This window comes from Chenopodium album, chromosome 9, assembly GCF_948465745.1.
Source record: "Chenopodium album chromosome 9, dcCheAlbu1.1, whole genome shotgun sequence".
NCBI lineage: Eukaryota > Viridiplantae > Streptophyta > Magnoliopsida > Caryophyllales > Amaranthaceae > Chenopodium > Chenopodium album.
The window spans coordinates 62591419-62607973 of NC_137842.1; the positions used below are offsets into that span (position 1 = coordinate 62591419).

The 16555-nt window shown below is 34.0% G+C and overlaps 2 protein-coding genes across 2 annotated transcripts; one reads left to right on the top strand and one right to left on the bottom strand.

The window, feature by feature from the left end:
- Positions 1-3745: 3745 nt before the first annotated feature.
- On the bottom strand, positions 3746-5085 carry LOC145560083 (large ribosomal subunit protein eL37x). The gene is made up of 4 exons (XM_081621339.1): positions 4984-5085; positions 4726-4861; positions 4103-4204; positions 3746-4021 (listed from the first exon to the last, which is right to left on the bottom strand). The coding sequence occupies exons 1-4, from the start codon at positions 4984-4986 to the stop codon at positions 3975-3977; spliced, it is 288 nt and encodes a 95-aa protein (XP_081477465.1). The 5' UTR covers positions 4987-5085; the 3' UTR covers positions 3746-3974.
- A 4875-nt stretch (positions 5086-9960) lies between these two features.
- LOC145560084 (uncharacterized) lies at positions 9961-15198 on the top strand. The gene is made up of 9 exons (XM_081621341.1): positions 9961-10105; positions 10180-10764; positions 11214-11302; positions 12291-12644; positions 12844-13140; positions 13233-13472; positions 13580-13801; positions 14066-14639; positions 14757-15198. Exons 1-9 carry the CDS (start codon positions 9961-9963, stop codon positions 14966-14968), a joined length of 2718 nt encoding a protein of 905 aa, XP_081477467.1. The 3' UTR covers positions 14969-15198.
- Positions 15199-16555: the final 1357 nt, after the last annotated feature.

Here is a 16555-nt window from a genome sequence, read left to right on the forward strand (position 1 = left end):
TTTGCTGAACTGAAATTATTTTTACTGAACTGAACTTATTTTTACTGAATTGAACTTATTTTTACTGAATTGGACTTAATTTTACTGAACTGAAATTATTTTTACTGAACTTAAATTATTTTTACTGAATTGAAATTATTTTTTACTGATTTTCTATTATAATTCGTCTTTAAGAAAACTGAATTTTACTGAACTGAACTTATTTTTACTGAACTGAAATTATTTTTACTGAACTGAAATTAATTTTACTGAACTGAACTTATTTTTACTGAACTGAAATTATTTTTACTTAATATTATTTTTTTAAGGTGAATCAAACAGGGCCTTAGTATATAGTTATTGTTAATTTAAATCTTACTAGAATTGGGAGTAAAATAAATTTAGAGAATTTTTGTGATATTTGAAAGTATACCAAAAATATGTCAAAATAAATCTCTATTTGTAGAGAAAAAAAAAATCATAATAAAATTATAACCGTTGATGAATTTATTTATTTATTTAATTAATTTGGCCAAAATAGCCGTTTAGATTTATTACCGTTTTAAAACGGTAACAATTTTGTGATTGGGTGTTGGGCTCATAGGGACGCGTGTCAGCGCCCTACTTGTTGGCTAACGCGCCCCTGTCAGCAGGGTTTTTTTTTTTTTTTTTTTTTTTTTTTTTTTTTTTTTTTTTTTTTGCGTTTCACCCATTAAAACGACTCGTTTTGATGTTGGGTTGTTGTGTGCTCTTCCCAAAACACATCCTTTTAGGGTGTTGGAAGCAACAAAAAAAATAATAAAAAAAAAGGCGTCAGTTTTCTTGTTGAATGTGGCCCACGCGATTACTATTCATAGTTGAATTTGCTCATCCTATGAACATTTTCTAAGTTGCTCATTAATGTAGGACCTTTTTACCCATTTTTGCTCATCAATTTTGCCATGAACAAAAATATCCTCACTGATATGAGTGCTCTTACAATCTTTTCATATCATGGTCCTATATCATCAATATGACAAGAGGACACAAGCACACAACCACAAGTTTCCTTATATTGTTTGTGCTTGGCAGTCATCTGTTAGTCTAAAACAGCTTGTCGTGGATCTCCTTCAACTTGTGCTTTTGTATGCATTTCCAGAGCTAGATCATGTTTTCAAGCACGCAGCTACATGAAGAAAAGCACAAGTTTGGTGAATTCAAGGCTACATGAAAGTTTTGCAAAAATCTGCCGAGTGCCGAAAGCCATACAAGAACATATTTAGCCGTTTGTGTCTATAATTTGTGTCACAGACTCTCAGCACAAACTGAGTCCCCAGTTCTTTCATTGATCGGACTGCTGAATTTTGTAAATTTTGAGGATGCTTCAGATGAACCACAGAATTTTCCAGTCCCCAACAGGCCAACAATATAAGTGAAAGCCACTGATTACAGATTTACAGCACTGGATTGTGCTTAAATAGTGTAATGTAAATTTTGAAAATGTTCCAGATACATTGTCAGAAACCTTGTAGATCACTAGATTCAGTTTCCTGCTCCTATATGGGATTCATTTTCTCCTTATTGCCGGACAAATTTCTGATTGTGCTGAACCAAACGTCGATGTTCAAGTAGACATTATTTTAATATTTAAGATCCCGTAGGTGATAACTAGGGATGTCAGTGGGGCGGGTCAAGTAATTGGGGCGGGGATGGGTCTCGGTTTGGCGGATGGTGGGACGGGGATGGGGATAAAAACCATACCCGCCATGGGTGATAGGGCGGGGTGGATTTTAAGTTATACCCGCCCCATCCCCACTCATACCCACATCTATATATCTTTTAAAGCAAAATTAAATACTTTTATTCTATTTATAAAATAATTACATGAAATACAATATTAATTATAATACTTTGTACGACACTTATATTATAACACAAAAATGTGTATAGAATGTTTTATTTTATAATTCGTATTAATTATGTAAGATTGTGTATTTGAGATACGGATATTAGGTGGATCTTGGGTGGAAATTAGGTGGGGATGGATATCCAAGTGGGGGGTGGGGCGGAAATGGGGATGAAAATTGGACCCGCCGCGGGGATGAGGATAAAAATATTAGGTGGGGATGGGGATGGGAAGGCCAACATCCGCCCCGCCCCGCCCCATTGACATCCCTAGTGATAACGATGCTCCTACTCGAATACAATTGTTTCCCCAAGCAGCCGTAGATAGAGAAGTGAATCCCCCACCACAGTCTAGATACTAGAACAAAGTTATTACACCTTTCCCCATTGTAATGCAAGATTTACAAGTACATAACAGCTCAATTACTTCGAGAATATGGTAATTATATAAATTTGTATATTACGTAAACAACCTACAGCTTTTCCTAGAGCAATCCCATTTGAGACAAATTGTTCATCAGCACCATATATTGCATGATTGAAGCATAATGAATGATAATTATGCCACCAACATAAACAACCGATGAACACACATCAGACACCATAGTAGTACACAGTAATGCTCAATTTGCAAGTCCAACCAATACTCAATAATAGTTGGTTTTTCAAAATCTTGATCAATTCTATAAAAGGAAGATAATTCCACAGATCAAAGTTTAATGTTCTACAATTGCAAAACCACCCACCTAAAACCTTCAGTACTCCACTATGCTTGTTCACATCACTTGTCATTTGATAAATTTACCAACACTGTATACTTCATTCATCATATTAGGCATACAAGGATTTTCACATCACAAAGCTCCCATTTAATTTTTACCTGAAGTAGCTCTACAAATAACAGGACAGCAAACACGTTTCTTCTATTATCATAATTCAAAAATTACGCACTTCCTCATCCTTCTTTCCGATATTCTATTCACATCCACAATATCAGTACCATTAAAACATGTTTCTCCAATTACAATGCAAACATTTCCAAAACCACGTCGGAATAAGAATGCAAATTGTACATTACTATCTACTAGCCAATAATTTCTAATTCAAAAAAAATATAGGTCATGGCATCATTTAACTACATATAGCCTTTTACTAAGGTATAAGCAAAATGAAAATAACCAAGAGTACTAATCTCCAGTATATTGTTTCTGACAAACATATATTCTTCCCCGTCCAGAACTAATCTACCGTCCCTCTCAGCCTTTCCAAAGTCCAAACTCTTACATACACAGTTCTAAGTATACCTCAACCAAGTGAGGAACCCCAATCTTCCAATGTAATCCATGACAACAGAGTAACTTTGAAGAAATGAAGGCCAGCACTCAAACATGCTTCTAAGGTGTAACCATATATACTACTCCGTAGTAAGTTGCCTTCTTTAGGTCAAAAACTACCTTATATCTTCAAAAGTGTGGCAATTTTCAAGCACAGAGAATAGGATGACATTATAAACATTCCAGCATTCAAAATGTATGAGTAGCATGCTAACGTAACACCAACCAATCCAACGATGATCATTTTATCCAACCCAAAGAGTAATGTAGGACATTATTTTCCAAGTATATTTCATCCATCATACTCAAATAAGAGATAAACAATGTTTAATCTTCAAAGAATATGACAGATGATAAATAATCAATGACTCAAACTTACCAATTTTTTTCTTACACTATACTCAGGTGGAATCACACCACATCAACACCAAATTATTGCACAACTAATCAATCCAGAAGGGGAGATAACCAAGGAGTGTATCAAACAAAATCAACCTTACCAATGACAACCATATGGAGTAATAGAATATAATATGTTTCACCAAATATCAAAATTTGAAACTACTAACAATCTCGTCATTAAACCTAAAAAATTTAAGCTAACAACACATTGAAAAGAGAAACAAAATCCAATAGTATCATTCTAATCACAATACAATGTCTCCAAATTCTTGAAAAATAAAATAAAATAAAGGCTAGTCAAACACTTCAAAGATTCAAAAATGGAGTTAAATGCTTGTAGTACCCAAATTAACCCCTCTGAAACTTTCACTCTCTTTAAGCTGATGCAGCTGCGCCTAGCTTCCTTGGTGCTGCTTGAGTACCTAATCAAAGCAAAACAACCATCAATTATAAACCCTAAAATCAAAACAAGCAAGCTAGTCATTCAAGCATAAACTACATACCCTCTCTGAAACCGGTCTTGAAACGGCGTGGAACATTGCGGAGGTACCTCATACGTCCAGTTCCGGTTGTCTTCCTCCTTATTGCCTTCTGACTCCAGTTATCTAAACTCACCCCACAAACATCCAACACCACAATTCAATACAAGCTCACTCCAAATTAAATAGAAAATTTCAGCAGTAAAACAACTAATCAAAACCACGAAAACCTATCAATCGACACGACACATATATATGCAGCTACAAGTAATACCCAACATATTAATAGCTTAATGCTCAAAGTCTAAACCACACAAAAACACAAACAACAGACCACCAATTGCAATGTCAAGTAGGTCTAAATTAATCCCAGCAATATATATAAAACCATCAAACAATTATGCAAGTTATCAATATAAATATCAACAATTAATCCAAAATAACAAAAACCCATTATCAAATAGTTAACATAAAAATCAAAATGCAAACAGAAATAATCACCTAAAAAAAACAACCAAGATCTACCCATTCCAAAACATCACAAACCCAGTTCAAATCTTAATCATTTTTCTTCAAAAAAACCAGCAAATAAACAAAATCAAAATTTACAGAATCTAAAATAAGAGATAGAAAAAAAAAGTTCATACATTTCCTGGTGCGAGCGGCGGGGTAAGCACAGGCAGAGCAACGGCTTTTCTGAAGATGGAAACTACGGCGACCACATCGCACACAAAGTGTGTGGGTCTTGTTCCTTCTCTTACCAAAACTCCCTGTTCCTTTTCCCTGTTCAATTCATCACCCAAAAACTAAAATTAACAAAATATTAGTTGTAAAACCATGAATTAATTGAGGGTTTTGGGGTTAGAGATGAATGGAAGAGAGAGAAAGAGGAGAGAGAAACTCACCATTGCAGCAGACGATGAAGAAAGCTAAAGTGTTAGGGTTTTGTTGAGAAGGTGGTGTTGGAATTCAGTGTATTCAAGAAGTGTACATGTGGCAAAATCAAGGTGGTTGGATTTTGATGGAAATTTTTAATCTTGATTGAAATTTGTGTTATTGGGCTATTTTACTGTTTGGGTTTTTAGTTTATGGGTTGGTTGAGGTGTTCAGCCCAACAAACCAATGTTGACCTGTTGAGTACACTTTTTTTTTTTTTTTTTTTTAATGACACTAAATTTCATTAATTAAAGACATACAAATGTACAATATCAATAATTTGACGATCAACGATAATGAAAACAAATTTTAAAAAACAAACTCATGCTCGAAGCTCGATTGGAGGTCAAGAGTGTGGTCCGGCGGAAAAAGCAGAAGTCGTGCAGAGTGTAAGTGTATCACTTACGAGAAAGAACCCCAATTCAATAAACTAGTTAACCAAAGACACAAGAATTAATCGGGGAAGGTCTAAGAATTCAAATACATAAATGTAATAATTCGGCACATTTGCGATTCGTTATCTCATCCAACTTTTTGAATGGATTCATTGTCGCTTTGCAATTTTGTGAGAAAATAAATTCTTGTGCTGATTCCGTAACCCGAATCCGAGCCATAATTAATTGTAGCCCCGCACAACCGGAGACCAAATTAAACATAAATAAATAAAATAAAGATTGGGGCTTCCCACCGGTGAAATCCGATATAAGCCCCTTCAAAATTGACAATGGAGGCTAGAGAAAAAAGAGAAGACTAAGATTTTGAGTGCATTACTATCTTTAGTATTCACTATTCAAATATTTTCCATTGATTTTATTTTTATTATTTATTATTATTATTTTATTTAGGTAGATGATTAAGCCACCTGTTGTAATAATATAGATGTATATGATATCAAGTTTTAGTATCATCCTTTAAATAGTTATAAATTTATAGACCTCCATAAAGCATTCTAAAATGAAAATTTTTTCATCATAAATTACTTTTTTTTTTATTGTTTTAAAGTGGTATATAGAGACTTTTCACACATGTCAAGTCGTATGTACTTTAAATGTATATTAAATAAAAAAAATTGAATTCTAATTTATAAAAATATTCATCACACAAGTTATCTACCCACTTTTAATATGTTAGTTTTTACAAAATTTACGGTTTAATAGCTTATTTTACCCTTGTTTTCAAATTTTACAAAATTAAAAATTTTATGGTTTGCTCATAAGGCATCAAACTACATCTAGAAATCTAAAATAATACTTATTAATGTAAGTATTGATGATAATGATAATGATAATGATAACAATAACAATGAATATAATTCGTGTATTTATTAGTAGTATGATAATGTTAATAATTCAAAATAATTCAAGTAACTTTTTCATAATTTTCATGTAAAATTGTATTACACATCCATAAACTTTGGTGACATTAAATGATTTTCAACATTTTCCATTTACATATATACTTTCCCATATAATATTCCTTAGTTTTCAAGAATATCTTTCTATTAAATAAACTAAAACAACAACTGCTGACATCATTACTTTTTCAAATTGTACACATGGCAAGTTGTGGTTAAAATTTTTCCCACCTAAATTAATTGCTGAAGAATTTATGAGTTACTATTTGGCTTCAAAATATAAATACTCCTAGTTAAAGAATATTTCGTATTGCATAATTTCCTTAAATTTATACTATTCTTCAAAATTAGTTAGATCTAAATAGCATTGTAATTCATGGTTTTTTATATATATATAATTTATCTCATACGAGGAAATTTTTATGTCGTGCATCGTACGAGGCTTATCTAATTATATATTATTTTCATTTCCTTAATGGCACGAGTCATCTTTGTGTTTGATATGACAAGACTATAAAAGTACTTAAGAGAGAAGAGAGAAAGAGAGGTGGTATCAATGTTTGAACCCTAGACCTTGACTTAGGAAAGCTAGTATATTAAAAGTACTTTTTTTCTAGGGAAGTATATTAAAAGTACTTAAAATTATCTTTATAGCGCGAAAGTTATTACTATTTAATTAATATATTTTATCTTACAAAAAACTTATAATTTATTTGGTTAATCATATTAGTCTTTATAGTATGTAATCCCGTATCTATAAGAAATTACACATCAAAATAAAATTCAAACCAACGACAAATTAAAAATTACCCTTTAAGTGGTTAAAATTACCCTAAATATACTTAAAGTTACGCTTAAACGGATCGTTTTACAATGAAACTAATGTACACTCGTTCTTTTTTTTTTTTTTTTTAAAAAAAAAACTCAAAATATAAACATTGATCTAATCTCGCCTCCCTTCTCCTCTTCTCTCCTCCTCTCTCCTAAGGTTTCTCCAAAATCTTGGCCGTTTTAGGCCGAAAATAGTCTAATTTGTTCGGAAATTAGACTATTTCCGACCCTTTTCCCTAAATTTTATTTAGATTTCAATAAATCTACACAAGTAGTGTAGATATTCGTCCGTCTTCCTATGGTGGAGTGTCTCTCTATGGGGGAGTCGTTAGTTTTATTAGTTTAGTTGTTTGTTTAGGGTTTGTTTGTGTGTTATGGTTCATAAAAAAGTAATCATCTTTTGCCTTATTGTCAGTTCTTTGGTAAAGATTTGTTCAAGATCGCAACGGTTGTCAAATTTTCAAATGCGTTCAGGCGAATCAAATGAGAATCATCCTTACGACTACATCGAATTGTTAGAATGTCTCTTCGAAAAAGCTATATATTCCAGCGATGTGTGCGAGAGATGTACCACAGTGCAAGATCTTTTCAACTATCGTAGCTATGATGAAGGAAACCCTAATTTGATTCAATTTTATGTTTTTGTTAATTTAGATTTCATTTGTAGATGTCAAATGACTTTTTATCAATGAATTGATTAGTTTTAAAAAAAAAATGTACACTCGTTTTACACGAGACTTATTCTTTGATCTTATATGGTCATCACTAGCAATGTCATGCGGACATTAAAATTTGTACTATTACAAGGCTAACCATGACCTACATAGAGAACAAAATACACCCTATCACCCACCAATTCAATCCACCATAAACCAGTCAATCGATCCCAATCAGTGACTAGTCAGTTTGGAAGAGTTGGGTGAGGAGAAGGGAATCTCCTCTCCTAAATTGTCACTAACAATGTGTAGGCGTCGTTCGAACGCGCCTACGTAAGCATGTTGTGAATATGCTTGGTACTCATAGAAAGTGGGAATTAACATATACGATTAGGGATAAAGCAAATTAGGGAGCCGCTTACAAGTTTTTAAGGAACTTGTAAATCGTTCATGGATCATTATAAGGCAACCACGAATAAGGGACAACGATAAGCAACAACGATTGACTAGTGAAGGATTGCTGAAGGTTACACTCTATTCATAATCCATGGGATCACTAACTCCATATGATTCGGAACCACGAAAAGGAGGATCGGAGATGATGGTACGGAGAGAGTCATGGAGTCATTAAGTGAGGTTGATTTGTTGTAGTTGTGAAGACATTGTTGAGTTTTATTAGCTTTTTGGTTGATAAAGATTCATGAGCAATCCTTCGGGGAGTTGGACCACGATGCGTGGTGAAGGTGTGGAGAGAGAGAGGATTTGATGGACAAATTTGTGGATTTCGAAGTTGTAATTAGATGGGAGGAGAGAGATTGCGGCGTTTAAGGAGGGTTTGTTGAAGATTGAGGAGAGGATTTGGTTGCATATAAAGCGTTTTTGGTTGGGGTTTTGGGGTGGTTTTCTGGGTTGTGGTTATGGCAAAAAGTGGTATTGGTTGGTGGTTTTCAAGAGGAAGGTGGTCGTCTAGGGTAAAGGGGAAAGGGAGGGTGTCGGTTTTGCGGGGGTGAGGGGTTCCAAGCGGTGGCGTTGGGGATGGGGGGAGGGGGAGAAGGAGATGGTGGCTCACTGGTGTTGGTGAGGGTGATATTTGTTTTTTATTTTCTTTTATTTTATTTATAAATCAACTTAATTATCAAATAGTTAGTGAGAGTTACGAGTAATTAGAAGAATGAAGGGGAAATTAGTGGTTAATTGAGTGATTAGAGACCTCAAATTGTGTTCAATAAAAATATTTTACAATTTGGTTTATGCTTGTCAATTTTTTTTTATAAGATTTCCTAAATCTATTCTATTAACTATTACTAAAACAAAACATGCTGACATCATTAAAGGACACATGTCCTTTTTTTTTTCCTTCAAATTTTCATGATTAAATAGATACAATACTTCTTCCAAAATAAATGAATGAAATTATGATTTTACTATTTTTTCAAATAAAGAATAGGAAAAATTGTTAAAAATAATACAAACTTTGAGCAATCCGTCAAAAACAAGTCAAATTTTTAATTATTTTTTAATAATACAAACTTTGAGGGTTTTCGCTTTAAACTAGTTAAAACCGATTAGTTACCTCATGAACAAGTTATATGGAACACGTGATATTGTATTTTTTTAAAAAAACTATTAAACAACTTTATAAGATAAACAAAAAAATTAACCGCCTAAATAAGTTGTAGGTAAAATAACTTGTTTAAAACGGATATCCCTCAAAGTTTGTTTTATTTAGAAATGATTAAAAGATTGACTTATTTTTAGCGGATCGCTCAAAGTTTGTACTATTTTGAACAATTTTTCCTAAAGAATATCAACAACTATTTTAAACAAATAATAGCTATTTAATTTGTGCAACATACGGTTTAAATTAGTACAAAAAAAAAAAAAATTATAAGGTTTTTTTCCAACAAAATAGTTATATTTTTTTTAAAATAAAATTTCCAAAAGTCATTAACGTTAGACTTTGGGCATCTCCCGCGCTTTTAAGCTTAACTCAACCAAAATGGCGCCTTTCACTGCCCAAATGCTCATAGGATTTCGAGGAGAGAGAAATTAACCAGAAATTCTCCAAAAAAAAAAAAAAAAAAAAAAAAAGGCAAAGAAGAAGAATGGTAGTAGAAGCTAAGGAAGAACAATGGAAGCAGAAATTTCCAGCATTTCCATACAAACCGTACTCCATTCAACTCGATTTCATGAACTCCCTCTATCAATTTCTCGACAATGGCGGTATTTCCATGCTCGAAAGCCCCACCGGTAATACCCCTTTTCATCTCTTTCTAGATTATTCTAGAATGTTCTCGAAATCTCAACAATTTCGGGTGTTGCAGGAACTGGGAAAACTTTAAGCATTATTTGCAGCGCATTGCAGTGGCTCGTCGATCGGAAAAATCAGCAAAAACCCAATTTAGGGAATTCATGTCCGTCTGATGATGAACCCGATTGGATGCGAGAATTTGTGGTAAATAAAGAAAACCCAGTTCAGGAGAAGAAGAAAATTGGGGTTAAGTCAAAAAAGTTCACTGAGGCAAATCGTCGAGCAGGTGGTGTGGGTGATTTGTTCGGCAATGAGAGTGGAATTGGGAAGAATGAGAGGGTTGAGAAGGGGGGAAATGGTAAGGGAAATGATGGGAAATTGTTGAATGATGATGATGAGTTTTTGGTAGAGGAGTATGAGAGTGAACAAGAAGAGGAAGAGGGTGGGGTGTGTAAGAGGAAGGGTTCGATTAGTTCGTCGAGTGACGAGGATGAAGAGGATAAGTTGGATGGAGAGGAAGAGGGGTTGAAGGTTTTCTTCTGTAGTAGAACACATTCGCAGCTTTCCCAGTTTATAAAAGAGTTGAATAAGACTGTGTTTGGTTCTGAGTTGAAGGTTGTCTCTTTAGGTTCTAGGAAGAATCTCTGCATCAATCAAGGTATATAGACAATGCTGTTGTCCATGATTTATTTGCATCTTCTGAGTTACATCCGTATTCATCTTATAATTTTAATAAATAATTAACTTTTTGATCCTGAATCCTGGCAAAAGCTGTTAAGGATTATCTCTTTTAATTTACATTGAGCAACTGTGCATCATATGTATGAAATTATAGCATCGTCTAATGTTATTGAAACCTGCAACTTTTTAACACATCTCTTGCCAATTGCCATCATTAGTTATACGAAACCAATAAGAATCAGTTTTTCTTAGATGGAGTCTTGTGGCATTGGGGCTTTCTAACTGTATTATGATAATGGGAGGAAGTTTGTTCGTTTTATATTTAGCTGTGGCCTGTATTACATTCCTGCTGCTTGGTGGCAAAGTTGTATTCCATGTTTCTTAATGTTTTGCAATGTGGGATTTTCTTTATTTATGTTAATTCAGAGGTGCTGAAGATTGGTAACCCTGCTTGCATCAATGAACGTTGTTTGGAGCTGCACAATAGTAAGAAAAATGGAAGTTCTAAGATCAAGGTGTGTGATATCTTGCTATTTAGATTTGCTTTTTCAGCTTATCCTGCAATAGAGATCGATGAACAGTTATTTTGTGCTGTCATTATACCTCATCAACTCATCACTAGTGTCATTATAGTACACTATTATTTGAACTTTTGAATGTCACTTGTAATGGACATGTTTGTTGTTTGATCATTTGCTTAGTCTACATGTATTTGTGGAAGGCAACTATATGATATTGGCTTTCTAGAGCAGATACTGTCACATTGGTATTATTCAATCTCACATGTGAATGTTCTGGTACTTGATTCTAAGAGAAAAAGTTTATTTGGCTAAAATGTTCTTCCTTAGAGGGTGGTGAGCCTCATATCAAATGAATCCCCACCAGACTCACGCGACACAATAAATAGCCTGATAATTATACTCATTCTAAAAATCCACTACTTAGTACTAATGTTGAATCTCTAAATTATGATGGCACTATGACTATCACGGAGTTGATTTATCCAATATTATATCCATTTTGATTTCTCATGTCTTTTCTTGCTTTATATTAAGTAGTGTCAAACTTGGATATTAATCAACTAAGTTGCTGATAGTTTCCTGGATAAGATTTATATGTATGGTTTATTTTTACCCCTTTGTAGATAACTAGATAATCATTAATTATCAGTTTGAAGGTTCCATGTTGTGTAATTCTCTATGGAACATCATTCTAATATCAAGAGTTTGCAGAGCCTCTTCACTTGATGTTTAATTTATTTGTTTTGTTTGAGGCAAGCCCCATGATGCTTGTCTGAAGCTGCTGCACTTTTTGCTGCTTTCCAATTCAATACAACCTTTTTGTTTTGCCAGAATTGTGTTGAATGATATTTCTGTACATTTTTGCATACTTATGTTGTTACCTGTAAGATTTATAACCATATCACTTTATCCAGAGATAGGTCAATTTGTAACCTCTTAACAGTTAAATGCTTAACTCTGACATGGCACCTGCTGATTTCAGAAGCTGGAGCCTGGAGGAAGGGTACGGCGGACAAAGGCTTCTGCAGGCTGCCCAATGCTTAGAAAACAGAAGTTGCAAAAGGATTTCGTGAGTGATGTCTCTCAGCAAGAGGCTTTAGATATTGAAGATCTTGTTGATCTTGGTAGCAGATTAGGAACTTGTCCATACTATGGCTCAAGACGTATGGTTCCAACAGCGGATCTTGTTGTGCTTCCTTATCAATCTCTATTATCGAAAGCTTCTCGTGAATCCCTTGGAATAAATTTGAAGAACAATATCATTATAATAGATGAGGCTCATAATTTAGCTGATTCACTTATTGGCATGTATGATGCAAAGATTACTTTGTCACAGGTAACTTTTTCCTCATTCATTCCCTATTAGAGTATTAGCACCAGAATTCCTATCATGAATTGGCCGTTCTTTGGTATTGTTTTGAATTGGACTACTGGAGCTCTTTACATACATAAAAAAGAAAATGACAAATTTTTTTCCATCAGTTTAATTGCTTTAGGTTATAAAATTCAATTAATTTTGATTGTCTTCTATTCAGTTGGAAAACTTGCATCAATGCTTGGAGAATTACCTTGAAAAATTCCGTAGCCGTTTGGGGCCTGGAAATAGGAGATATATCCAAATCTTAATGATCCTGACCCGAGCTTTCATGCAAGCTATATTCAATGAGGATGAAACAAATGATAATGTAACTAGCAATGCTGTTGATAGAGCTACAAAAGGTCCAAACGAATCATCAGTGACAATAAATGATTTTCTATTTGCTTTGAATATCGACAACATCAATTTTGTAAAGCTCATAAATTACGTTAAGGAAAGCAACATCATTCACAAGGTGCGCAAATGTTTGCAGCATTATCTTATGCATAATATTTTTTGTGTTTCCTTGCAATCTTGTGTAGCTTACTGTCATAGTTTAATGCTCAGGTCAGTGGATATGGAGATAAGGTTACATGCTTGGAGAAGCAGATCCCTGGAGATTCTATCAGTAAAGAAGGGGGAAGTACTTTGTCTGGATTTCGGGCACTACTTGATATGCTATTATCATTGACAAATAAAAATGTTGATGGGAGGATAATAGTCTCAAAGCTGAGATCAAAAGAACTGTCCGAGCAAGATGGATTCATCAAATATGTTATGCTCACTGGTGAAAAGATTTTTTCTGAGGTTTGCTAACTTACCTTCCATTGCTTTCTACTGTTACCTTGTGTGGTGGTATTCATGGTTGGATAGGTTTAGTTGGCTCCTCTAAATGAATGATGGCCATTTTGTAGATTGTAAATCAAGCTCATGCAGTTGTCTTGGCTGGAGGAACTCTGCAACCTATAGAGGAGACGAGGGAGAGACTCTTCCCTTGGCTACCATCAGAGAGTTTGCATTTCTTTTCATGTGGTCATATCATCCCTCCTGAGAGTATCCTACCAGTTGCTGTATCAAGTGGGCCATCTGGCCTGTCATTCGATTTCAGCTATGCATCCAGAAGCTCGCCAAAAATGGTCCGTCATTTGCCCTCCTGTTTCATTTTGCAAGACTGCTATATTGTATTTTTGTAATCCTGAGGACATTGTGCTGAATTTGAAGTCATATCGATTCTTTAAAGTACATATCTGCTCTGGTGTAGTCTTCTTGGTGACCTTAATTTAAGTTCCCTGGAGTTCCTTTTGTTTTCTTGTTGATGAACATTCTTCTTTCAAGTAACTATTCAGCCAAATATTTGAATGCTGAAAGTTGTTCTTTGTTTATGTATTTTGGAAGTGCAGATTGAGGAGCTTGGTCTCATGCTTTGCAATTTGGTGAGTGTAGTTCCTGAAGGAATAGTTGTATTTTTCTCTTCATTTGACTACGAAGACAAGGTCTATGAGGTATGGAGAACAAGTGGCATTCTAAACAGGATTACAAAAAAGAAGCGTTTGTTTAGAGAACCTCGAAGCAGTTCAGATATTGAAGGTGTTCTGAAGGAGTACAAAGATACAATTGACATGCTTTCTAATAAAGCCCCAAGTGAAAGCAAAACATCTCTAAATGGTGCAGTATTATTGGCTGTAGTTGGTGGTAAGATATCAGAAGGCATCAACTTCAGTGATGGAATGGGCAGATGTATTGTTATGGCCGGGCTTCCTTACCCTAGCCCATCAGATATTGAGCTGATTGAGAGAATAAAGCACATGGAAGGCATTGGTGACACCAAATTTACCAACACACTACAGGTTTCAAATAATGACGCATATAATGGAGGAAATCTTAATTCTGGGTTTGACATTTTACGACGTTGCAAGCGAAGAGGCAAGGAGTATTATGAAAATCTTTGTATGAAAGCTGTGAATCAGTCAATTGGTAAGCAATATCAGAACTTGACCTATAATTAGATGCTTGCTTTTCAATCTATGCTTATATCATGTATTCCAAACACAGTTTTAACCTCATACATGTATACTTGTTCTCAACTTGCAGGCAGAGCAATTCGTCACATAAATGATTATGCTGCTATTTTGTTGGTTGATTCACGATATGTCTCTGACCCTATAAAGCGAAGTTCTTCACACCCAGCTAGCAAACTACCACAATGGATTCAAGACCGTCTTATCTCTTCTACTTCCAACTATGGTGAAGTTCACAGACTGCTACATCAGTTCTTTAAGATTAACAAGAATAAAGTAAGGTAATGTTCAAAACTAGAGAATCAGTTTTAACTTAGCAAACCAAGTACAGGGTGTACAGCCACCTCTGAGATCATTCCCTTGTATAGATAGATGTAATACAATAGGTTTCTTGGCCAGATTCAGCGATGACAAGTTTTTTACTCTAGCCATATTTTTACTTCTAAGGTTGTGTAAGTGTTCATGATACAGTACACAGCTATAATGGCTATAAATCAGCACAATTTCATGGTATAAAAATTGCTAGTCAATGATAAGATCTTCGAACTTAAGCTACTCTCTATGTTAATTCATTCTCTCTCTCTCTCTCTCTTTTTTTTTTTCATTTAATCTTTAAAGCACTTGTCCAAATATGTTGATTTAGTCATTTGAACAAATTTATGTTGTGAATTGAACCTTTGTAACCTTTATATGAACTTATAATCTAATATTATTTGTTATTTGTCATTTTGTACACCTAATTTGAAATTTTAATGTTTTATCTTTTTTTTTTTGTCGAAAATTAATTTAATGCTTAAATAAAGAAGATTAATTATTGACACTATTTTTTTTTTTTTTTGAAGAAAATTGTTGACACCTTGATACTAGCTTACTTTGCTTGTACTAAAATTTAAAGTGCTGAATAAAGAATCCTGCCTTACTTCCCCAAATTCTACTGCAAACTATAGTCAATTATTTTGAAATGGATAAAATCATTTAGTATAAAGAAGAAATTATGATTTTGAGTATTTTTAAAAAAATATATATAACAAAATTATAAAAATCCAAAATATCTACATAAGACTAGAGATTCATGTTCCCTACTTGGTAAAAAATATACAGATAATATTAAAGATCAGTTTATTTAAATATTTTTTATAAGGAAATTTATCTATATATTTCATCTATTATGACGCCACATATAATCAACTATTACAAAAAAAAAAAAAAATATTATACAAAGTTTAAGATAACTTTTATCAGTTTAACACAAAAGAGAATGTATAATAATATGCGCGTAAAACGCCAAATTTAATCAAACAAACAACTAAGAAAGAGCATGTAATAGAAAATAACACGGTCTTCAAAAAAAAAAAAAAAAAAAAAAAAAAAACATGAAATATGAATATCCTAGTGAGTTTAAAATAGCGTAAAAGATAAAATAGTTAAGATACTCCCGCATCAAAATCAGCCAATGAGTATTGAGAAATATAGAAAAATAACGCGGCACCGCCACAATCCCAATTGTAGTCGGCTATTATGTAGCCTATATAACCTGGAAATGCATAAGGGTTGACGTTATTCCTGAATTTTTTTAGCTTAAACAATCATTATTCAAAATCAAACATTAAAAAATGTGGAAGCCCCAAAACCCTCCATCATCTTGTTCGCACCACCCTTACTACCGCTGCAATTCACCGGAATACACCCCTTCAACTCCTCGATACAAGTACTCCTCGCTGTCTTATTCACCGGAGTACACCCCCTATTCATCGATGTCATCTCCTAATTACTCACCCGAGTACACCCCTTCTACTCCCCAATACAAACCCAAGTACACCCCGTTGTCTCCATCGTCTCCTCTTGATCACTTGGGTTCACCCGAGTACACCC